Below are 24,856 nucleotides of genomic sequence, written 5' to 3'. Positions count from 1 at the left end.
CTTTCCTCTGCTGTGCATCCTTACTTTCTCCTTTTCTATCAGGGGTAGGGAAGGGGGGGGGGGGGGGAAGGGGGGTTGCTGTGCTTTTATCTTTTGTTAGCATCATAGTGCTGTTTCTTAATTATTGTCTTATGTCGTAGATTCAGGACGGCTGATAAAGAAGTCGCACCTCTTGTCTCTTGACGTCTTTGAGCCGACGAAGTGAAATCGGCGAGCACTGTCCCAATCAGACGATCCAAACTCAGCGCTGCAGTTTTGTTAATAAGTTTTTCTTTACAGGGCAAAAGAAAGCCCTGATAAACTTTTGAAGGTCAAGAAATTAGATACAGGTGTATCAATCACCGGTCGTTTTTGACAACAAGCCACTGTGCTTCATAAATTTATTTATTTGTTGCTGATCTCTGAAGCTTCGGGATTTTCACATTAAGGAAGTTCGAATCAAGGAGTTGAAAATTTTTTCAACTCCAATTTTTTCCTCATAAAGGCGCCTTCCGCTACAAGACAAATGGCAGCTTAATTTTTTTTAAAAAGACCCGTAGCAGCAAATTTTCGGACGAAACATTGTTTGGTCAGTTTCTCGGTTGCAACTGTGGTAATGGAGTCGAAATGCCAGACCTCAGAATTCGATTCCGGCAGCAGTCTCAGTTCATGAAGCTGCAATTCAAGCAACGGCGTCCGAGTGCTGTGCAATATCAGTGGGCGCCAGAGATGCACAAGTGGCCGCGGTAGATCAGTCTTTACGACGCTAGGCTACTGAATAGGAGTTCTCGGGTTCGAACTCGACCGTGGCGGCCGCGTTTCGGTGGAGGTGAAACGGAGAGGCGTCCGTGTGCTGTGCGATGTCAGTGTACGCTAAAGATCCCCAGATGGTCGAAATTATTCCGGAGTCCTTCAATAGGGCGCCCCTTTCACAACCCTTCTTTCAATCCCGCCTTCATCGCTTTCCTTAGAGCGTGGTTCAGGTCTCCAAGGAGATGTGCGACATGTGGCGCATCTTTCCTTCCGTACAGACCAAATTAAAAAAGATACCATCTCTTTCTCCTTCATTTTCACTCCTTCACTCTTTGCCTGAAGCCGTGGTTCATGTGTACACCCTGAGCGAGACAGGGGACTTGAGTTGCCGTCATTAACTTCTCCATAACGCATTAGTATTGGTTGTTTCGCGACCGTGTGCTGTGCGATGTCAATGCACGTTAGATTCCATGTGACCGAAATTACTCCGCGGCCCTCCACTTTCTCTCTATCCACTTTATTTATTACATTTATTATTACTAGTATTACAATTACGAGTGTTGATAGATACCTAGAATTGGTTGGTTGATTTGTAGGGTCTAACATCCCAAAGCGACTCAGGCTATGAGAGACGCCGTAGTGAAGGACTCCGGAAATTTCGACCACCTGGGGCTCTTTAACGTGCGCTGACATCGCACAGCACACGGGCATCTATCTTTTTTCGCCTCCATCGAAAAGGAGCCGCCAAGGTCTAGTTTCGATCCCTCATCCTTGGGCGCAGTAGTCGAGCGCCCTAACCACTGCGCCACACCGGCGGTGTACACCTAGAATTTCAGGACAAGCGAATTCCTATCGGCAGCGATTTTCCAAAACATGATATTAATGTTCGAGATCGTTTTAATCCGCATCAGAATTACGGTGTTGACGCTCGATCACATTCGTGTTCGGTCTGTAAACGTTTTATGCAATTTACGACATTTTGCAAAAAACGTAATGCCATAGCAAATCGGGGTATCAGTGTACAGCTAGAAGCAATATGAAAGGGAACAAGGGAGCGCGTGGCCCCCGCACTTTGCAAAGCGCTGCCACCAAAATAAGACGAGAATGGGTGGCATCAATGGTATGCTCGGAAAGAGCAGTCGACCAAGCTTATACTTTGGATGCATCTTTATCACTTATTCTTAACGCCTGTTGGTGACAGCTAATTTAAAAACGTGGAAGCCACGCGCTCCCGTGTTTCCTTTCATATCACGTAAGGTGCAGTGGAACAGTTTCCATGTTACGACTCAGTAATATTGTCTATAGTCGTGCCTCCTGCGGTTCAAGAAGCAATGGCACAAATACACGCTGCAGCTCTGTCCTGCACAACGATTATTAACTCGAAAGCGTTACTTCGCTATGTTCACAGATTTCTGTCCGCAGACCGTGTCCGCAGACCGCGTCCGCAAAATCGTGTCCGCAGCACTTGCGGGTAATTTAGAAGTGGTAGAGGTTAATGAGTGGTGTCAATTGATAGAAGCGGACGTTATGTGCCTGCAGAAAAATAATTAGGCCAATAAGTTAAATAGATAATTAATTACAGGCAAGAAATGTAAAAGTTGTCCGCAGCAGTTGTAATTGAAAAGTGGTAGAGGTTAATGAAAGGTGTCAACCGATATCATCATCATCAGTCTTCGCCCACTGCAGGGCGAAGGCCTCTCCCAAAGCCTCTCTCTCCATCGATAGAGGGTGACGCAATGTTTTGTCCGGGATAATAATTAGACCAATAAGGTAATTATGTAATTATTAATTAGAGGCAAAAATGAAAAAGTAAAGACGAAAGTGGGCTCATTAGCAAATGGCTTGGCGCCACATTTTATTGTATCAAATACTAAAATTGTCATTTAAATCAGTCAGTAGAGTGACGTCAAAGATGTGACGTCACGCAACCGGAAGTAGAGTCGAAAAAGGGCATAGGAAGGGATTGGCGTGCAGTTTGAAAGTACGGAAGACCAAAAGAGGGGGAACAAGAAGTGAATTAATGTGACGTCAAGGATGTGACGTTACGCAACCAGAAGTAGAGACGAAAGAGGACATAGGAACGGATTGGCGCGCAATTTGAAAGTACGAAAGACTAAAATGAATAAACAAGAAGTAAATTAATGTCACGTAGCGGATGTGACGTCACCCAGCCGGAGGTAGAGCCGAAAAAGGGCATAGGAGGGATTGGCGCGCGATTTGAATGTACCGCAAAGACTAAATTGAATAAACAAGAAGTGAATTAAGCAACTAGAAGCAGCCAACAGCAGCATTTCTGCAGTGCTCTTTAATTTTTTACATTGGCGCCAAGTCGAGAACACGATAATTTTTATTTCCAGAAAATAATTACCGCAATATACTAAATACGAACGCTAAACAGTCACGGTAGAAAAACATAGTCAATATCCTTCTCAAAATGTAAAACACTCAAGACTGTCCTCACTAACCGAAAAGTTTGTTAGCAAAGGAGCTTTTCTGATGACAGCCACAGATATTTCTCATTATTTCGATATGACACTTTGGTTGCTGCATACACCTCTTAATTAAAATGAATTGTAGCTCTACTTAGTTACCCTGTAAGAAGGGCATACGCGCTATAACACGGCGGTTAGAAGTTCAAGACCGGGTTTTAACATGCATTCTTGCATTTTATTTCTGCAGCTACCTAATTAGGGCATTCTCGAGAGTAAACTGATGGGGCTGGCCTGCCACCAAATTTTTATCTGTTGTAGGCCGTCATTGCACCCACCACCGCTTCGGTGGTGGACGACGGCTATTGTTGCGGCGCGCGTCTTTCTCTCCCTCTTCCTTTTCTTTCTTCTCTATTTTCTCTTCTGTCTGCACGAGGCAGCGGAGGTGGCTCAGCTACAGAGCCAGTAGCAGGCCCATGCATTTTCGTTTCCTTCTTCCTACAGCCACAACAACAACAACTAGTACTTATACAAGCCATAGTTTTGTCTGGACCCGAATCAATGACCGTGAAACCAGAAAAAGGACAAACAAAGCACACACCCTAACACAAAAAAATTAAAGGGTCTCTTAGATGTCTCCTAAAAAGAGAATGGCGGAAGCCCACCCTTTCTCTCATTTCGCTTGCTTCTCATCGTCGGCCTCTTATCAGCGTTCGTTGCAGTGATACAAATAATTAAAAAGAGTTCACAGGAAAGGGAAGGCGCAGTATCTGTCACACTTTCTGCGGCGTGTTTGGACGGTACGCCATCGCTCCTGTCACGTGGCGTTCATTGGCGCGCGTTCAAGTGTGGGATTGCAGACGACAGGAACGCTCGACAAGAACACATCTCACGGAATCTCGCGGAATATAACATATTTCGAGCACAGATCTAGCGCACAGCTCTCGTGCGCATGACCACGCATGTCGTGCTATATATTGCTACTGTGTCAATTTCGACGCTAACTAATTAATGTTAATTAGTATTCAATTAGTGCTATCCAATTAGTGTTGATTATGAATAAGTTTTGTGGTTAGTCTGGTAGCTAATAACTAATACCTAGTAAATGTTTATAACCATTTTTTGGACTGCTGCCAAAGGCGTGACACCCTCTGCGAACGGACGATAGTATGAGCCATTAAAGGCTTTCGCCTTATATACATACATATATATATATATATATATACTTCGTTTAGTTAGACGGGTGCCACACAAGCACAATCCTTCCAATCTTTTTTGCGCTTCGATTTTATTGGGTATCACCTATTAATGACTCAACTGTGGGCTCTACAAAACGCTATTATGAACATATTAGGGCTCCCGCCGCGGTGCCACAGTAGTCAACATGCCCACTGTATGTGAGTACAAAGCTTCAAACCAGACTGCCGGTGGCTACGTTTCAATGGAGGCGAAACAGAGAGGCTTGATTTAGTTTTGATTATGGTGTTTAACGTCCCAAAGCAACTCAAGCTATGAGAGACGCCATAGTGGATGGCTCCTGAACTTTAGGTGACCTGAGGTCTTTAACGTACACTGATATCCTACAGCGCACGGGCGCCTTGCCTCCATCGAGGTGCGGTCACCGCGACCGAGATCCGTCCTCGCATCCTTGGGCACAGTAGTTGAGCACCGTAACCACTGCACCACTGCGGCGGGGGTAGAGAGTCGTCCGTGTACTTTACAATGCAATGCACGTTGAAGGTCCCCAGGGCGTCGAAAGTTTTCTGTAGCTCTCCTCTATGGTACCTCTTTCACACCTGCCTCCCATCCTTCCTTTACGGTGCGCCACAGGGTCGTGACCTTCCCTCTTTGACTTTTGGGTGACCTTTGACGCTTGAAACTTGAAGCTTAGTGGAGAAAGGAAGGGGGTAGAGCGCATGATTAATTACGTGGTTGACTTCACGTCGCGCCATCGCGCGAATAAAACAGCAATGAGCAACCGCGCCTCGACACAGAGCCAGCCATGGACATCACTGGTGATGTGCCAGGTAAATTGGGCTACGAATACCATGTTTAACTATGCTAAATCTCTGCTAATTTTTATTTGCTTTGGTTTCGCTGATAATACCATGTTTAACTATGCTAAATCTCTGCTAATTTTTATTTGCTTTGGTTTCGCTGATAGGGCTTAACGTCCCATAGCTAGTCAAAGCTGCGTGGTTACCTTAATTGAATACTGCAAAATTTTTCACCACATGACGTCCTCAAAGCATCTGTGTCATCATGTTCTGTGTTGTTGTCCGTGTGCCTATGTCTACCACTACTAAAATGTGGAGACTTGAAGTAATTTCGCTTGCGTCTGTTTGCGTTGACATATTTTATTATATTTATTTCACTGTGCTGAAGTAAATAAGTGCATTTTCTAGTTTAAGGCATAAATATGCTAGTTAAGCGTCCTTATGTCAGCAGCGCTTGGTTTGATTGGTTTGGTTTATAGAGTTTACGTCCAAAATAAAAGCCGTAGGGGAGGGCTCTGGAAATTCGAGCACCTGGGATTGTTTAATTTGCACTGACATAGCACATCACACTGGCGTCTTGCTTTTCATCTCCATCGAAAAGCTGCCACCGCGGCCGGGATTCGATCCCGCATCCTCGGGCAAAGCAGTCGAGCACTCTAACCACTGCCATCACCACGACGGGGGTTTAGGTCAACAAATTGAGAGGTGGAAAGGGATTGTAACTACAAATATTAAGGCACAAGAGCCATTCTGAAGCTATTAAATACTGCAGAACTTAGTTACAAGGAGACAGCCTGGCGGGCTCAAAGTTTAGCTTTACAATGACATCACTTATTCGAGTTACCAACGTTTCAAACGTGACTAGTTGTTTATTCATTCATTCATTCATTCATTCATTCATTCATTCATTCATTCATTCATTCATTCGTTCATCTCTCTATTTTCCTTTAGTATTTCCTGGACACTAACCATAAACCTTGATTTTTACTCTGTCTGTTTTTAACTAAAGCGTTGCAGCAAATTACGATTCGTGTATAAAATTGTTCTATTTTACAATCTACTTTCGCTTTCGTTTTTATTGGTGTTAGAAAGATGCACTAATATGCAGATCGTTTGGTTCATAACTAAAGCCGGTTTTAATACATAATAGAAAGACCTCGCATGATAGTCGAAGAAATTTGTCTAACAGCATATATATAGGCGCGCTTGCCTACATCACATTTAAATTTTGCGTTCAACCAAAGTGCATGAATTTGTCTAGTCAATTCGCCTATCACTTTTGAACAACGCGCTCCGTTACGTTCCGTCGTTGTGCGAAACTCCACGCAACCAAGCTGCTGCCATCTGTCATAGAGCAGCGCGCCAACTACGCTAAGTAAATCTGATCTTCACCGCCATGTGGCGCCTCATTCCTCGCCTTCTCTCCCATCGCATCGATCCGCGTCTGCGCAGCCGCGCTCGCGTGGCTCTCGCAAGCGCCGGCATCACCGAAAGCGTCGGCGTCGCCTAGTTTCTTTTGATTCACCCGCGCAACGCGAACAAATCAAGCCCATTCACCAGCTTCCCCGTGAGTGCAAAAAGGAAAAAAAACACTCCTTGTCCCGGCACTGTGCAAAGTGAGGCTGTGCGCAATCCACGAGTGTGACGTAGTCACCCATCACGTTGAAGTCGTTCGTGCGTGCGTGTGAGTGCGTCGTCTGCTACTAACGAAGGAGAGCTGCTTCTGCCGCACCAACGCAGCCGCCCAAGCGACGCACCCGACCAAGCCCTCTAGGTAAACCCGACCCGCACGCTAAATACGTTGTGGTCCCCGGTTGGCCTCTCGAAAGAGCTCGCGCGTATTTATAAACCGTTCATCGTCGACCGCCTGAAGCGCGTTGCCGAGCAGGCTGACGAGAACGTCGGCGGCGCTGGTTGCAAAGTTACGCGCGTGTGTCTTGCAGGAAAGCCAAGCGAACGTAAGCCTATATTCAGGGGCTCTCTGACCGTGCGTCATGACACGCTCTTGGAAAATTCGCCTTTCCGTTTATTCCACCTTTAGGACCAACGGCACTCTCGAAAGTTGGAACTCTCCTGCTAAAAAAGAAACCGCATTGTAGAACGTATTGTGGAATATGAACGCGTTGCAAAGGAAGTAGGTACAAGAAAAATAAACAGCAAGCGCTAGGGCCACGCGGTGTTGCGGTAGAGCTGCTTTCGTGTGCGGTTGAATGTGACGTCCTTGGCGAACAGCTGTGCGGCGAGCCCGGAGAAGCGTTTTTGTTGTTTTAATCTTTTTGCGCGTTTTGCTCCTGCGCACTGGGAACGTATGCAGGTGCGAGCAAAGCTGCAGTATAGAACGCAGCCGAGGGACCTCTCTGGGTCGCTCGTCGACAAAGGTCGCTGGTGAAAGCACGCGGTCGCATTGCGATGCAGCTGCCCTTCGGCGCGATCGCTCTCGCGTGTGAAGCTTCTGTATGCTCATTGTCACTCGCTTGCTTTGCCGCGCTGAACGGAGGCATTGTTCTGGCAGAGTATCTATTGTAACACGTATGTAGTCAGCCTTAGTAGTGTGAGCAAGAAATAAGACGACTAACTTTTCGGTTGCTTATTGGCAGATGTCCAACGTTCTCAAATTGTTACTCGTAGGACATGATAGACCAGTCAGGTCAGTTTTATTAATCCTATTTTATTCATAGCTTTCCTCGTCATACTAAGGCGTGCCGTTACGTCAGATTTTCGAATATATGCCCGAATAAATAAGTGAACGCCATTTCTAGCTGACCACCGGTGTTCCATCGAAGGCTCAACTTCCTCAAATTGTGACTCGTAGTAGAGGACAGACCAGACAGGTCAGTTTTATGAATTCTATTTTATTCTTAGTTTTGCTTCTCATGCATGATGATGTGACAAATTTTAAAATAAATGGCTTAATATATAAGTTAAACGTTATTTCTACCAGTCGGCGGTCGTCTATTGAAGGCGCATGTTTTGCAGAGAATGGCTGCTTTCAGAAAAATATCTACGCACAGCAGTTCATGTTCAGACTACTTTTTTATGCTTTAGGCGAAAACTGCATCTTTAGCGGCAGACTTTGCGCTGTCAAGAACGAACTTTTCTCCGAGATCACTATAAAATCTGCACTGGAGTAATGCGTAAGCCGGAGCGTTGCTGTGTTGTCCACGAGACGTGTCAGCGGGATTCCGTGAGTGACAGATACTGCGCCTTTACTTTCCTGTATAAACGAATTATAGAACGCCGGTGAACTTTGATGCATTCAAAGGAACAAGGGGCATTCTACTGAGACACATGGGATCCACAGAGACACGTGACCAGAAGCTGAGAACCGGCACCGGAAGCTGGCTGGCGGCCATCTTGGCTCCCAATTACGCACTTAACTGGCTCTAATTATTTAACTAATTAACCCGCATCAACCATTTCGTCACTTGCACACCTTTCCTTGATGCCCTATATGACGTTACCATTATTTTGCCTATATACCAACTAGTTTCTCTTTTACAGCTCCGACAAGGTCATTCCCACGCGAACCCCGTTTATATAGTCACACAATGCTTACGCATTAAAAAAAAAAAAAACAGCGCCCAATTTAGCATGTTTTGGTCAAAATGCGAATTTATGGTCTAGCGCTTCGGTGTTCACTTCTGTGTCGGTTCAGATAGACAGACATCGGTGAACCGGGGCCCTAGTGATACTTAATAAATTGCCGCTGTTTCGCATCCCTAAATGCGGCAACGTTGGGCACAATGACCGCACAGAAGCTTCTTTTTTAGTGCCACCACCATGGCAAAATCTACAGTTTATCTTTCGCAACCTGTTATGGATACATCCTACATCCACTGAGACATTCGTGGAAGGTAAACACGAAACTACTGACAACCAGGCTCCGAAATCAAGGTCACGATTCGAATACAACCACCAACCTTACCTACTTGAAATCTTAGAGAGCGTCAGAGCACTGAGAAAAAAATGTACGATCATTGTGCTATGCTTTCAGCAGCCGCTTTAGGATAAGTATTCCTGTTTAACTATCTGAACCTGTGCAAAGTCGTCTGAACTTCTCCGAAACTGTATAAAGCAGCCTGAATTACCTAGCCGCTTGAAGATGGCTGCAAATAACTGAGCCTTGAGCCGGATCCGTAGCGCACTTACAGTAAATGAAAGAACACTTATCGTTTCCAGAAAGCAGCATGCTGAGCAAAGTTCTCGCTTCTTTCTTCTTTGTTGTTGTTGTTGTTGTTGTTTTTCCAGGATGTTCACCTCATTGCTTTCTCGCCCAAACGCAGGTATACATACGTATTTGTAATTATTTTTCCCGTGCCTATCGTAGCTTTCCATCACTATACGCCGCACGTGCAAACATTCGCGCAGATCCGCGTACCACACTAAGTATGTGCGCCCCTTTTAACTCTCCGGACGTGACGTCATGACTGACTACACTTTGATGATATGTGCCACGATATGTGTACGTACACCGATTTCGTCAAAGTTGCTTTGAGAAATCAGAACATTTACAGTACATTCTTTAGTAATCGACTGTCCTCGTGCATTTGTCTGTTGTCTGTCGCAGAGTCGGGCTTTCCTATGGTACTAATCATTGTGTGTAACCTTTTCTGTTTATGTAAAACTTATTTTGTAATCTCTTTCTCTATCCTATTTTGTGTATCTTTTATAGGCTGAGGAGTTGCGGAAAGTCTCGCGCAACAAAGGACCACCCGGTAAGCTCTAGCAAATAAATCACCACTGGTATTTTTGTTGAGTACTTTCCAATGGACTTCTTGTTTTCAAAATTCTTGTTTTCAAAATTCTTATGCGGGAATGTTTTTCTGATTGTCTCAAATTTGGACAAAACTTGCTCAAAACACAGTACAGCTTAGTGAATCCCTAGGATCTAAGGGCATCAAAATTTTGTCCCTCCTTCATTCCAAAAAACTGTGATTATGTGATTATGTGACTGTCACACACTCTGCGACATTTGGCTGAACCGCTCAGCACTGCTTAAAATGTGGAACTGTTGAAGAGAAAATGTTGCAGAGGGCCGTCACTACCCTCTTAATCTCGTTCCACATAGGTTCCAGTTATAAGTGGAACTTTCAAAAAAGTTCGGCTTATTAAGTGGAACTTTCAAAAAAGTTCCGCTTATTAAGTGGAACTTTTTTAAAAGTTCCACTTATAAGCGGTATGTATGTGGAACCAGATTAAGAGTGTACAGCTGACCTATGGGCTCATAGGCGCAGCCACCATCTGCTAACCTCTGGAAAATATAGGCATAGGTTATGACCAAATCCTAATTCAGAGTCCTTTAACTGATGTGAATACAATAATTGCTTCTTTTGTGGGGAACGGGTAGGTGACCAATGTCAGCAACTAGAGTACCGCCGCCAACAACTTTGAGAAAGGTGTATCTTGTTTCCAGGCTTCTCGCTCGATACACTTCGATGCAGTTAAAGCTTTACATGCGATGAAATTTTTGCATCACAAAAATTGGTGTAATCGGTTCAGTAGAATGATAAGGCGACAAGCAGAGAAATCGCCTCTTTAGTCGCTACCGCCCTGAATGTAACAGCACCAGAGTATCTTGATTTCACAAGCCCAGCAATGAGCTACTAAATTGCAAGGCCACGTCATCATGCGACCCATGCTATTCATGCTTCAACTATTACACTTTGCTGTTATCACGCCGTTGTATAATTATTCTTGGAAGACAAACAACAGGGACATGCATATTCTCATACCAGCATGCTGAACTGTTCCCGCCCACCATTGCTAATATGCTGAGCAGAATAGCGTTTTTGTTGTTGTTGTTGTTGTTTCATTTTACTCGAGGAACGTTGCAGTAGCGAGAAATCCGCAGAGTTTCATTAGTAGCCCTTACAGTGGCGTACGCAAATAGCATGCCACTATTTCCTCCGTTTTCTCAAGGCTAGTAGACCCACTGTTGTATGTCCTGTTCTCACCTCACTAACTTCCTGTCTATTCCTCTTCCTCACCTCACCTTTCTCTTTACTTCAACAGCGGCTCAAGAAACAAGCAGGTGAGTGGTTTAAAAACAGTACCGGTACAAATTATGTAGAATTTATAAAACGCCTAATTTATCTGAAATGAACGTTTTCCCGCTTATCCGTGTGCATATTACGCTTTTCCGAGCGTCTCGTTGTTGGAAAAGGAAAAACTGAGATGGGCGGAGGAAGGTGCTCGTTTTGACGACGCCTAAAGCGCAAAAAAGATAAAGGCGTGAGTGAGACACAGATCAAAACGATCTATCCATGCTTCTCTCGCGTTCCCTGTCTTCTTTGAACTTGAGAATTCGCCAAAATGGGCAAAGTCCACCAACTAGCCGAAGATACAGTCTTGCTGGAGAGCGATTTGCTGCTCAAACCTAGTATGAACATGACGAGCGTCCTGCGTTTACTAGAGTAAGCCCGTTTAAGGTATTGTTTGTAATATTTAAGATCACTTGAATAGTTGTCTTTGCTTCCCAATGCCACCATAACAGGACATATCAACGTTTGCTCCGTTAAAGAATACGCACCAGCCAGAGGGCGGGATAATGACAATGCATTTCTCTCTCTCTCTCTCTCTCTCTCTCTCTCTCTCTCTCTCTCTCTCTCTCTCTCTCTCTCTCCCTTTGACTTTAGTGGTGGAGTGGTACGAATGACCATCACGTTAGGTTAGACTGCATTTTGTGCTGTGTGATAATCAGTCTGCCAATGTCAGAACACTACACAACCACGGCAAAATCACAGCGTCATTAATATGGCAGAGCTACTGACCGAACAAAAAGGAATTTCGTTTTCCGCACGATCACAGCGCCTTAGCAAAGGCTCCAACAGCCATACCAGCCCACTCTCGTACGCTGGCGCTGTGTTGGTTCCTTATTGTTGGAAGCATAGGGCATTTTGGGGATACAACAGGTATGAGGTTTGAAGGGGTATTTGGAAAGGAATTATGGTGACCGGGCTTACTTTCGGAAATGCGATTTTGTGCCTAATATTAGAGATACAGTCGACATTAGAAATAAATCACAAAGCCGTCGGACGCTTAGCACTAGGTGCCCACGGCAAAACCACGAATGAGGCGGTACAGGGAGATATGGGCTGGGCATCTTTCGAAGTACGGGAAGCTCAGAGTAAAATATTATATGAGGAACGCCTGAGGAAATTGGACAGTAACAGATGGGCAGCTAAAGTATTTAAATACCTATACCTAAAAAGCGTTGACTCACAATGGAGGAAAAGAACTAGGAAACTAACCAGTAAGTATGCTGGTCACAAGGACGAAGAAATAAAGAGCGCTAAGCAACAGGTGAAAAACACAGAAGGTAAAAATTGGATAAAGTCGATGGAAAAGAAACAGTGTGGAATTATACCGAAAGTGGAAAAGACAAATCAGGAAGGAAGATTTCTTTGATAACTCAAGAGGCAGTGCCCTACTTTTTGAAGCTAGATCAGGGTGCCTTAGAACACGCAGCTACAAAAAGAAATTTAACAATGAAGATGACGCATGTGCTGTGTGTCGTAACTCCAGTGAAACAATTCACAATATTATACTCGAATGTAATGGTATCCATCTGAAAGTCGATGCAGGCGCAGTCACTCTTCCTGAAGCTCTGGGGTTCAGAGATACCAGTGGCGGGGTGAATAAACCGGCGGTGGAAGCTAGCAAAAAACGACTGGAAGATTGGAGGCTTAAAAGCAGAAAAGTGACATAATGTTAGTAATGTAGAAACAAAAATTCAATAAATAGAATGATGGCATAGTTAACCAATCTAAAACAATAATTAAGATATAGGGAGAAAAATGAGCATGATAGCTACGGCTACCACCCCGTTTCAAAGGGCACGCTCCTATATTCCATCCATCCATCCATTGTGGCATAACTAATAGCGGCACCCAACTGTTCTATAGTAACTTGGCTACGTGTCAAAAGATGAGGAGGCAATACGCAAACGTTAAATTTCTTTCGATGCTATCCAGCTGTTTATAAACAGACCTAGGCATGTGAAAATGTACCCTGTGGTTTAAATAAGTCTGTACCTTCACTTGCCGCCCCCGTGCAATGACCTATTTTCCCAACACAGGAAGCGCAGGGCCGAGTGCGACGAAGGCGCCGCAGCATCGTCAGCGGCCGCCAAGCGAAGCGCTGCGCGGCCCTGCGACGATGACGCCTCCCTCTCACGGCTAAAGGTCGAACCAACCTCGGGGCCTGTCTCTTCTACCACTGCCCCTGCTGCACCGGCGGCACCACCAACACCGCCGGCGCCGAGCACTCCGGCGAACAGAGCACCGACAACCGCACGGGGAGACACCCCCGACTCGGGTGAGCGCTTCTCTCTCCCAGAGACGCTTGTCAGTGCTACTGAAAATATATTGCGGATACGGATTCAAACCCGTGCCTTTTGTTCTCCAAAAGGGAAGCAGCCGACGCCTCTGCAGCTCGAACAAAATAAAAGTTAAATACTGTAGCTTCCTTTATTTAGTGTTTAGCGCTTGGAAGTTATGGTAATTCGACACTACTTTTCAGCCGCAGGTAAATACGTACTTTAACACGTCAGGTAGCCTTCACAATGTTCATTAGTTTCAGCAAAACAGAAAGAGAAAACATGTGCCTATCGCACTAAGTCGTGTGTCCAACACCGGAAAAGGGGTGCGCTTGGATGTTTTTCCACTTAGCAACGCAATGCTGCAGTGAAGCCAGCTTGGAGTTAACGTCGTCAAACGTTTTGTTCTTGCCTGGTGAGATATATCTAGCGTTGCGAGACGGCTGAAAAAAATCAGATTAAAATGCAGCCAGCCGTGACCACGTGCGTAAGTAATTTCCATGCGTGTTTGCATGCGTGTCTGTTGACGTCGTTCAATGCATTGGCTTCTGATCGCCTTAAGCCCCTACTTCAAACCCCTACGCGTCAAGTGCTGTCGCGCCGACGTCGTCCTGCTCGTCAGCTAAAGCCGGTCTGCGCATGCGCATGGCGCCTGACGCGTGCATAACGAACGCTGATGCTCCATCGGTCCCTACGAGATATTTGGCGCGTTAGATCGTAAACTGTTTCTGAACGCAGCCAATCGATTAGGGGCATAGAAACACAAAGCATAGGCAAGTACAGAATGTTTTTAGACTAACGCTGGAACAATGAACGCGGGAATAGTTTTGATCATTTGACACTAAACATTTTACGGGGGTAGTTTTTTTTTTTTTCCGGCTCCCTTAGGTTTTATGCGGCGCAGGCACATCTTTTAAAATATTTCATTGTTCCTTTGTGTTTCTAAGAAATGCCTTAAAGAAGCAGATTCCGCATCCATATGGCTTTAGCTCATTTCTAAAACAAGTTCATGCTTACTTTCCTCTATTCCTTGTTTCCTCTTCCTGTAAACTTCTCGCTAGCTTCAACTCTTTCATTTCCCTTCCTGCTACTTCTCTTCCAACTTGTTCTTTCCGGTCCCGCCTTCCTGATTACTACTTCTGTTCATCAAGTTGTTCTTCCCTTTTGATTTCTGGCATCTTACTTCCAAGCATTTGTTAAAACTTATGCCTTATTTTCCCCTCTTTTTTTTTTTCAAGCAATTTCATTTTTCACATCGTTCAACTTTCCCCTGATCCTCATTTCAGTTTGCCTCTCTCTTCTACTCCTCCCTCGGAACATGTATCCCTAATGCTTGTCAATATTTTCTGTATTCTTAATTACTAATTTCGCTCAATAATATCTAGCTTCTCTGATTACTGCTCTTTCCAGGCCCGAACGCCGTAACATCCTCAACAGTCACTGTCGCCGAGGGAAGTTTAAGCAGCGGCGGCGGTGGCACCTCAGGCGGAAGCACCGGCAACGGCGCAACAGGAACCGGAAGCGGCGCCGCGGAGGACGAAGACGCGAGGCGCATCTTGGAGGCCGAGGCGGCGCTGCGCAGCCTGACGGGCGGCCTCCTCCTTCCGGCCGACGAGGAAGACCGGGGTCTGGGCGCCGTGCAGCCCATGTTCGAGAACCTGTTCGACAAGAGCAGCTCACCGGGCGACCACCAACAGCACCGCGCTACCAGCGAGTCCGTGGCCAACTCGTGGAAAGACGTGGTCACGCTGAGTGCCTCCTCCTCCTCAAACGGCAGCGTGCCCGGCGGGTCGCCTATGCGGTCGCCCCTCTCGCCGCCGGACTCAAGCCCCGACCATCCCGCCTCCACGCCTAGGTCAGTGTGCCCACGATACAGTCTGTCGTAAACACGTCAACTCACGAAGAAAAATCTAAGATTCGCGGTAAAGACAGGTGGGAACACTTTTCAATAACTTATAAGCTCGTCAGCCCATCCAGAAGACAGACAGATCTACGGCAGAGACCGGTAGGAATATTCTCGAGTAAGACGTCGGCGCGTAAGCTCATCCAAATGGCAGCAAGGTCCACGGTAAAGACCGGTGTGTACGATGAAGGCGGGGGGAAATTGTTCGTCAACTGTTTGTGAATACATCAGCTCATCCAAAGGACAAAATTCCCGTGGCATGTACGCGATGTACTATAGTTTTACCGACAATTCGTTGCATTCGAATCACCTCATTCAAATTTCAAAGAACAAACACTAAGAATTTTGACATTTGCCTGTAAGACACAGTTTAACACAACAGGCAACAACAAAAACTAGTTTCCTTCGTTTACGTCTTTCGCGCTGTAGCTAAGGTCGTCCCGAACCAGCTCTTCCCATGAAGTGTCATTGCAAAGTCGTGTTAATTTCTCAAAGGCAACGAATAATAGAAGCAGGGAGAAAATCCGGAGAGCAAAACTGAGACATGGTTCCTTCAGACTGAGAGTGATCAAACATAAGTCGAGGGATAGAAGAAAGTCAGATGGGCCGAATAAATGGGGAAGTTCCGAAAACCAGGTAGGTTTAATTGTCGTTATGATGATGACAATGATAGAAGAAAAACATCCTTGCTTTTTCTGCTTCAAACTCAGGGTGGCGAGAGACCACGAAGAGTCCATGGACACAGAGACGAGTAGGGGCGAGAGCAGCATTCCTGGCGACCGCCTGACGCCGCCCAATGCAGCGCCGGGCCGCCAGAGGGACGTTGCAAAGGACACCGATGAAGACAGCAGCCACGGCGAGCACGGCGCTAGGGAGACCACGCCCGATCGGAGCCAGGTACGTTGCCTATCTTCGAACATTCAACTACGATCTTTGTGTGTACGGGAGAAGACAACTGCAAAGCAGAATAAATAGTAAAGGATGAGAAAGGTAGCCTCGACATTGGGCCAAACTAGAGCGGCGGGCGATGTGAATATGTTTCTGTGGCATTAGACCGAGCAGTTCCGCGCCCGTATCGGAAAATTTTCTCTGTCATCTCTTTCCTTGCGTTCCAAGAAATGGTGTTATATCTATAGGCCTCGAACAAGTTCTTAATCGCGCATCATTTTCTGATGTCGATTAGCAATTTTCCAAGCCAAGAATGGGTGTTCACCGAATAACTGGAGAACAATGGCGAGTAGTAGTTGGCTCATACTATACATCAGCGATATTCTCACAGAACTGAACCAAAGCTAATCATCTTCTCAAAAGCTGTTTGTTGTGCGACTTACTTCCTAAGGTTTTTTTTTTTTTGTTTGTTTGTTTTTGTTTTTGCTATTTTGCACTTTCTCTCAACAGATGGCGTTCGGATCGTCGACGCCGGCCCCACCATCGCTGTCCTCATCGTCTTCATCCTCGTCTTCCTCTTCATCGTCATCATCGTCAACCCAATGTCCGGCGACGCCCGACGTGGCGAGCACCGCAGCCACGGCCGGCTCTTCCCAGTCCTCGTGCTCGAGTCCCGCGGCTCCCGGGGCGTTTGGTGGCGGACCTATGGCGCCTTCTTCGGCAACGGCGCCACCGTACGGAGGCGCCGCCAACCGGCCAGAGGCGACGCTTCCCATGGGAGCGCGGCCTGGCAGGCCTGGCGAGGCGTACGATGTTGGCAGCTTGCTCAAGATCGAAGAAGAGTGCGCCTCTATACACGCCGTCGTGGACCAGCCGCGGTTCAAAGTAAGTACTCGTCATCCCTAGAGGCATCGCATACTGATAAGGCGGTGGTGAAGGAAGTCATGCAGAATAAATTCCAAGAGGCACCAAAAAGCACCAAGGGTTCCTTTATGCCGCCTCCTTGTAGCTGGAAGGCTTGAGAACAGGCGGTTATACTCTGCCAGCTTGTCTCTTACCAAGTAAGCGGTTGTTGTGACCCCTTCTAACCGCGTGACTAGGGAAAGGTAGCTTCCTTGGGGGTGAGGATTGGGTCTACATTGGAGCCACAAACGTCTCCTTTTCGGTACACGGGTATCAAACTGTGGAAGCGTAAAAGCCCTTTCACAACAACACCATTAATGGGCTCACGAAGACACGTCATCGTCATACGGCTGTCCGCAGCGATGTGCATCGATTTCGCCATAATCCATGGGACGCATTGGATCAGAGAGCTTCCCGTAAAGCTAAACCTCATGTCCCATTACGTGGACACACCTACAGCCTTATTTTCGCAAGTTTTTACGAGTATAGTGGACGTCACAGCTAATAGTAGCCGATCTTTATAAATATACGGAGTGCCCAAGGTAAGGGGAACTAACTGATCGAAGGCTGTTTAAAGGGGCGTAGCCTAGTTAGCAGTATTGTTCGTTCTCAAGTTTGTTAATTGGTGAAGGGTAATTTTCTGACTTTCTAAATATTGACTTCAGAACCAAGTGTCAGTTCAGTACATGTCGATCTCAATAAACAGCTATTGGCACCAAACAACCACTAACGTAGTTTGTTAAAGCAGTAACGTTGCCCCGCACGCCAGTAGTTAATAGTTAGGTATTTGGTCTTTCGCTAATCAATTATTTTGGAAATCGAAAAAATACTGCAGGTTAGATGATGCGACTCTAAACGGCCCTCAGATGGTGTTACTGGGCTGGGACACTTCTTTCTAAAAGCTTGGTTAAATTTACCTGGTACACCCTGTATATCATCCAGCGATGTCACCGAACAGCGTACCCGAATTTACTAAATGGCATAAATATTCTTAAAGGCACACGCAGACTTGCCACGTAGATATGGCCCACTAATCTAGACAGTCGGGTCCAGCGTCATGGACATCTTGGCTTCACCACAAGGCATTTTTCATCGGTTGATTCTCTGGTATGTCAATCAATCGCAAGTGAGTTGGGTTCGAACACCGTGGCTGTGCTGGAGCGCCGCATTTCTGGTGGTTCGCTGAAAGCGGTGGTGGTGGCACAGATGTGTCAATCGGATGGTCATATGCTTGTAGCATACGGTCAGAGGTATGCCCGAAGGGTTGGTAGGAGAAGGAGAGGGGGGCAATCTTTATTGGTTGCTACCTGACGCACGCAGCGGGTGGACCGGTTCCCACACGGGCGGGGCTCACTCGGCGTTGCAGTTGTGGCGTACAGCTAATGCTCGCTGTGCATCAGCCAGCGGTTCCCAGTAGGAGCTGCTATACTCTCGGACAACGTTTTGTGGCTATGCAGCCAAGGCTGCAGGTGCGAAGCTTTCGCCACGGTGTTACTACGCCAAGTAGTTCTGGCATATCTGGCTTCCATTAGGGTTTAGGTTTTAGTTTCGCATTTACTTGAAATAATAGTTTTCGAGCAGCCAACAACTCGTAAATGTGTTTCTTTGCACCACTGAAGGCCTAATTAAGAGAACGTAAACTAGGACATGGGCAGGACATGTAGTGCGAAGAGAGGATAATCGATGGTCGCTGAGGGTAACAAACTGGATTCCAAGGGAAGGAAAGCGTAGCAGGGGGCGGCAGAAAGTTAGGTGGGCGGATGAGATTAAGAAGTTCGCAGGGGTCAAGTGGATGCAGTTAGCACAGAACCGGGTTAAGTGGAGAAATATGGGAGAGGCCTTCGCCCTGCAGTGGGTATAATCAGGCTGATGATGAAACTAGCGATTAATACATATCCCGTGCACGTATGCTGTGAAAACAAGCGCACTGCGAAAACGTACAGAAAGTACGTTTGCAGCAGAAGCAGCCGACGTTTGCTTCACGGAATTCCCGACAGATGACGCAGCCATAACATTTCTCATGAAGTAGTTTGGTTTGGTTTAGTCTATGGGGTTTAACGTCCCAAAGTGACTCAGGCTATGAGAGACGCCGTAGTGGAGGACTCCGGAAATTTCGACCACCTGAGGTTCTTTAACGTGCACTGACATCGCACAGCACACTGGGGCCTTGCCTTTCGCCTCCATCGAAAAGCGGCCGCCGAGGCCGGGATTAGATCCCGCATCCTTGGGAACAGTAGTCGAGCGCCGTAACCACTGCGCCACCCCATATAGGTTTTAAAATTCACTTCTTTAATACTGTACTGGCTTATATTGTAGTATGACCTTAAAGTAATAATATTGTCAATAATTCCGTAATTGTTTAACGTCCCAGAGTATGATCCGCGAAATTTCTGAAGATACTGTATTCTGTATTCGGATGCGCTAAAACGGATTAGCGCAGTGAGCTCACGCGCTCCGTCAAAAAGTTGTCCGGGAGCATAGCAAGAGGGACGGTAGGTTAACTGGCCGGCGTGGTTGTCAGTCCAACCGGACTTATAATCACCGCACTTTTTCATACTTTTCATGACAAACGGTACTCCATCAATATGGTGGCTCACCCGAAATGAGTTCATGCTTTTCGCTGTGTCTTTACTAGCACTGATATACATTGGTGAATCGTCCTCATTAGCCGCTTTATCGTTTGGAGCTACTGTTTCTTATTGCTTTGTCATTAATGCGTATATCAAGCAAAAAATGTCCCCTTTCGCGGTGTGCTATCTCAAGGGAAATATATAATTGGTTCACATAAAAGGAAAGGCGCAGCATCGTCACACTTGGTCTGTGGACACCTGATCCACGCCGTAAGGAAAGGAGGAAGGTGGGAGCGAAATAGGGAAGAGGAAAAGGGGTGTCATAGTGGAGGGCTCCGGAGTAATTTCGACCGTCTGGGGATCTTTAATGTGCACTGACAGCGCACAGCACACGGACGCCTCTTCGTTTCACCATCGAAACGCAGCCGCCGGCGGTCGGGATCGAACCCGGGTACTCCGGCACAGTGGTCGGGCATCTTAACCACTGCACCACCACGGCAGGGAGGGAAAGAAGGCTAAGTAGAAAGATGGATGGATTAACTGATTTATTTATATGAAAGGCGCGGTAACTGTCTCACTTGTTTTCTGTGGACACCGCAACCGCGCCGTAAGGGAAGGGAGGAAGATGGGAGTGCAAGTGGAAAGAGAGAAAGAGGAGCCGTAGTGGAGGGCTACGGAGTAATTTCGACCACCTGGGGATCTTTAACGTGCGCTGACATCGCACAGCACACGACGCCTCTTCGGAAAGATGGAAATCCTCTACACTTTTTAGGAAGAGAAGGAAGGAAAAGTAGGAGATGGAAAAGGGGCGGAAGCAACGCCCCCTGGACTTGTTAGTGGGGTGGGACGGGTGGTGAGAAACAAACCGTGGTCACCAGTCAGATTCGGTGAGTGAGAAGGGTAGGGAGAAGGGATAATGGTGAAGGGTACGGCGAACGTGTCACAAAGTGATCGGTATACTGGGTCACGCCACCCGCTCTCAGGGGAGATCACGTCAGCTATCTATAGCTACTCTGTTTACAGGAAACACTAATTAATGTAAACGCATACTTTGCCATTTGAATCGCGCTATTCGTAAACGTCGTTGTGGTTGTGATGAAAATTCGGCGTCCGCGTCGTCACTCTGCGACTTAATTCGCGAGGCCACATGACGTGGCCAAATGCTGATTGGTCGATGGCGTGTGTGATGTCATGAGACAACGTGACTTAGCCGAGGGCTGATTCGTCAACGGGGGGGGGCGTGATGTAATGAAACCACGTGACACAGGGATTCGGCAGGTGCGCTGGAGACGTCGTGACAGAACGTGTGGCGGGCTTGGCGTCAGAAGCCGCGTTTAGTTACATCCAAGTGTGTCTGAATCTGTCAACAGATATCGGAATATGTTGCCTCAAGTACGTTTCGAAGGTCAGCCCGTCACGCACCCCGGAGTTCGTCGCCATCGCTGAAGGTACTCGAGTTGTGCCCCATGAAAAGAACAGACATGTACGGAGAGAAAGCACCGTTCACATCGGAAGGCAAAAGTTCTTGAAGCTGAGGCGAAATGTTTTAAGCGATAAGCTATCTGGTAAATGAGGGCAAAAACGAAGAAGCGCTGGCAGATGGTAGGCTGCTGTAATTTATACCTTCTACAGCTGACGACGCTCAACCTGGTGAGCGCATGGTGAGGGACAAGGGGATGAAAGTGATGATAACCGGTAGGAGACTGAACGCTCAGCGCCGGCAAGCCCGGCTCTACCATAAGACCCGGTGTGAGGGAAGGCTCGATAGCAGTTACGAGGAAATGGCATAGACAGTTTGGTTTGCTTATAGCGTTAACGGCTTACAGCGACTCACGCTGTGTAGACCACCTGGGGTTCTTTAACATCTACTGACAAACCACAGTCTAAGGACGCGTTGGTTATCGCCAACTTTGAAAAGTCGCAACCGTGATTTTACCCCGCGTCTTTGGGCTCCTCAGCCGATTACCCTAACCACTAAGCCACCGGGGCACGCCGGACGAGGATGGGTAGCGTTGATTCCAGCAGAGACGGCTTTTACAAAAACAAAACCAACACGAAGACGCAAAACGATATGCAGCACGCACGTAATGCACAGCTCTCGTTGAGTTTGTTGTTGTTGCGACTGAAGGAAGAAGGAAAAGAAAATGCACGGGCGTGCTACTGGCTCTGTAGTTCAGCCACCTCCGCTGTCTCGTTCAGACAGAATGAAAAAAAATAGAGAAGAAAGAAAAAGAAGAGGGAGAGAAATACGCACGTCGCTACAGCCGTCGTCCACCACCGAAACAGTTGAGGGTGCAATGACGGTCTAAAACAGAAATTCGGTGGCAGGCTAGCCCCCACCACAAGCGGCGGTGATCTACCGGTCTCAGCCCCGTAGGGCCAGGAGCAGCCACCCTCCAATCCCCACCCTCTCAACTTGCATTGCTCTCGTTAAGTTTAGCGCATTTGGGGGGAGCAATGCAAGTTGAGAGGGTGGGGATTGGAGGGTGGCTGCTCCTGGCCCTACGGAGCTGAGACCGGTAGATCACCGCCGCTTGTGGTGGGTGCTAGCCTGCCACCGAATTACCCCACCCTCTCAACTTGCATTGCTCTCGTTAAGTTTAGCGCATTTGGGGGGAGCAATGCAAGTTGAGAGGGTGGGGATTGGAGGGTGGCTGCTCCTGGCCCTACGGGGCTGAGACCGGTAGATCACCGCCGCTTGTGGTGGGGGCTAGCCTGCCACCGAATTATTGCTCTCGTTAAGTGCGGCTGCGTTTCGATGGAGGCGAAACGAAGAGGCGTCGTGTGCTGTGCGATGTCAGCGCACGTTAAAGATCCCCAGGTGGTCGAAATTACTCCGTAGTCTTCCACTACGGCTCCTCTTTCTCTATTTCCACTTTCACTCCCATCTTCCTCCCTTCCCTTACGGCGCGGTTGTGGTGTCCACAGAAAAACAAGTGAGACAGTGACCGCGCCTTTCCCTTCCTACAAATAAATCAGTTTTAAATCAGTTTAACGCATTTGGAGACAGCGTAAAAGTTGTCAATTTTCTCTCCCTCGCTCTCATCACAGTTGGAGGAGCCCAGCCGTGAGGACTGCTGTCACCGTGCGAACACCAACAGCGGTGGCGCACTGGGAGTGGGAGGCAGCGGCGCTGCCGGCGGACGCGCCTCCCGCAGTCCGCCCAGTGGTGTCGTCGCCCCTCGGGTGCCTCCGTTGGTGCCGCCGCCGGGGCCGCCCGCACTCATGTTCGGCGGCATGCCGCACGTCCAGGTTCGTGCAGGCTGCCTTCTTACGTGCATCGTTTATAAGGGCGGAAGCTCCAGAGCCTCTTTGACAGGACATTGTAAAAATAGTCTATACGATGGCACGCATATTCGACATCCCAGTTACGTCCGTGTTGGACAAATGCTTGACTCTTTTATCTATTTCAACTCCATCGTGCCCCAGCTGCAGCCACATCATACCGGCAGATTTCCCTGACCCAAATGTATTTCTCTCCCGTACGTGCTGCTATGTTTCCCCGTTCCAGGAGTGTCCTTTCTTACGTAAGAGATTTGATTCTTATCATTAAATCCTTGCCGATATCCATTTCCTCACCATCAGTTCAACTAAGGCATCCATAACTCCTTTTTTTCTTTTCTGGTCCACTCCGCTCTCCCTCTCCCTTGATGTCACAGCTACCTCTAGTTCGCTACTCTGTCCTGTATCTAATTTCAAGTTTGTCGTAAACTTCTATGTTCTCGTGCCATAAGTGATCGTTGGCAAGATGCAGCTGTATTACATGTTTTCTCCTAGTTGGTATGCTGCTTTCATTTCACACGTAATTATTCCGTGAACCCACTACCGAAGCTTCGTGAGCTTGTGGACTGTGATTCGTGAACTAAAAGACAAATTGTTCAACTGCTGTGTCGTGCGTATAGTTGACAGAGTAGGGTCACTCGCGCAGGTGAAGCAGGAGCCCAAGCTGGAGCCGGCCATGCGGTACTCGGACTGTGCCCTACAGCAGCCCCAGCAACACCGCGAATTCCCACCTCCGCCTCCAGGCGGGGCGTACGCGGGGCCCTTCAGCGGCGGCGCCGCCATGGCCGAAGTGGCCCCGGAGCCCGCCGCCCGCTATGCCATCCTCGAGACCAAGATGAAGGTGAGCGTCGCGAAGACTCCATTACTTAAGCAAATACCGCCACGGTCATCGCCTACCTGTTTTTTGCGGCCCTCTGTGCTTCCGGTCAGTTATTCTTTGGTAGAAAAATGGCGTCAGTCAGCTAGGCCTATAACTGAAACATCACTTTGAAATGGTCGCTCAACAAAAAAAAAATTCTCCTCTTTACGCATAACCTGCTATTCCCAAACGTGACATGACACCTCTTTTTTTTTTTTTTCAACATTAATGACCGAATTTCGATCAGTCATTGCCAGCTGCACCGTAGTTAAACCGCGCCAATCTTAGCGCCGACGCTGTTGTAAGCCGTCTCGACCGAAGGTCACCGTCGTGCACGATCTTGTATGCGTTACAGCAGGAAGCACTGAAGCCGCCCCTTGTGGGCTACGGCGGTGGTGGCGGTGGGATGGAAGATCCCGGCAGCGGCGGTAGTGGTGGCGGTGGTGGAGGTGGCGGACCCGGAAGCAGCGGCCACCTGGTTCCGCTTCCGGATGACGACCATCCGCTGGTGATCGACGAGAGCCGGCTGCGGCTGGACGAAGAGGAAGAGGACGATGACGAGGAGTCCAGCTCGCACGCCGCGCTCATGGACTCACCTCAGAGGACGCCCGACGGCACGCTCAAAGGTGCACCTCCTCAGTCCTATCAGTAGTGCGACCAGCGGTTTGTTAGCAATGAGATTAAGGCATAGTCTCGTTGATTAAAGAGTTTTTGCACGTCGTACCTATAGGGTCTGTGCTCGTTGCTACTGCTTAGGTGCCAAGATGGCTCCAACAGGTCAGGTACAGGCAGGCGTTGAGCGCATCAAGCACCTAAGGGTCACCCATGGCCATCACTGTTTAAATAGTAAGACAGGCAAAAAATGCTGAGCCAAGAGTCACCCTTCAGCACCCGTTTTCAAAAGAGATAGTGACAGGCTCATACGACCATACAGCCCATATAGCATCAATACATTCGCCCATGTTTGGCTTTGAAC

General features: G+C 47.6%; 1 protein-coding gene across 3 annotated transcripts in view; it reads left to right on the top strand.

The window, feature by feature from the left end:
• Positions 1 to 24,856, top strand: part of LOC146178574 (uncharacterized) — a 334,377-nt gene that overhangs the window by 276,077 nt on the left and 33,444 nt on the right. For all 3 annotated transcript variants that reach the window (XM_084578387.1, XM_084578386.1, XM_084578385.1), the window contains exons 7-15: positions 9,831 to 9,873; positions 11,171 to 11,189; positions 13,236 to 13,474; positions 14,886 to 15,330; positions 16,089 to 16,275; positions 16,777 to 17,151; positions 22,791 to 22,991; positions 23,668 to 23,862; positions 24,236 to 24,506. In XM_084578387.1, the coding sequence (XP_084434513.1) occupies positions 9,831 to 9,873; positions 11,171 to 11,189; positions 13,236 to 13,474; positions 14,886 to 15,330; positions 16,089 to 16,275; positions 16,777 to 17,151; positions 22,791 to 22,991; positions 23,668 to 23,862; positions 24,236 to 24,506 (1,975 nt within the window). The remainder of the gene's footprint in view (positions 1 to 9,830; positions 9,874 to 11,170; positions 11,190 to 13,235; positions 13,475 to 14,885; positions 15,331 to 16,088; positions 16,276 to 16,776; positions 17,152 to 22,790; positions 22,992 to 23,667; positions 23,863 to 24,235; positions 24,507 to 24,856) is intronic.

This window comes from Amblyomma maculatum, chromosome 9, assembly GCF_055883805.1.
Source record: "Amblyomma maculatum isolate TAMU_Amacu chromosome 9, ASM5588380v1, whole genome shotgun sequence".
Lineage (NCBI taxonomy): Eukaryota > Metazoa > Arthropoda > Arachnida > Ixodida > Ixodidae > Amblyomma > Amblyomma maculatum.
Note: the sequence above shows the minus strand (reverse complement) of the source record. Positions and strands in the feature narration are given on the sequence as shown.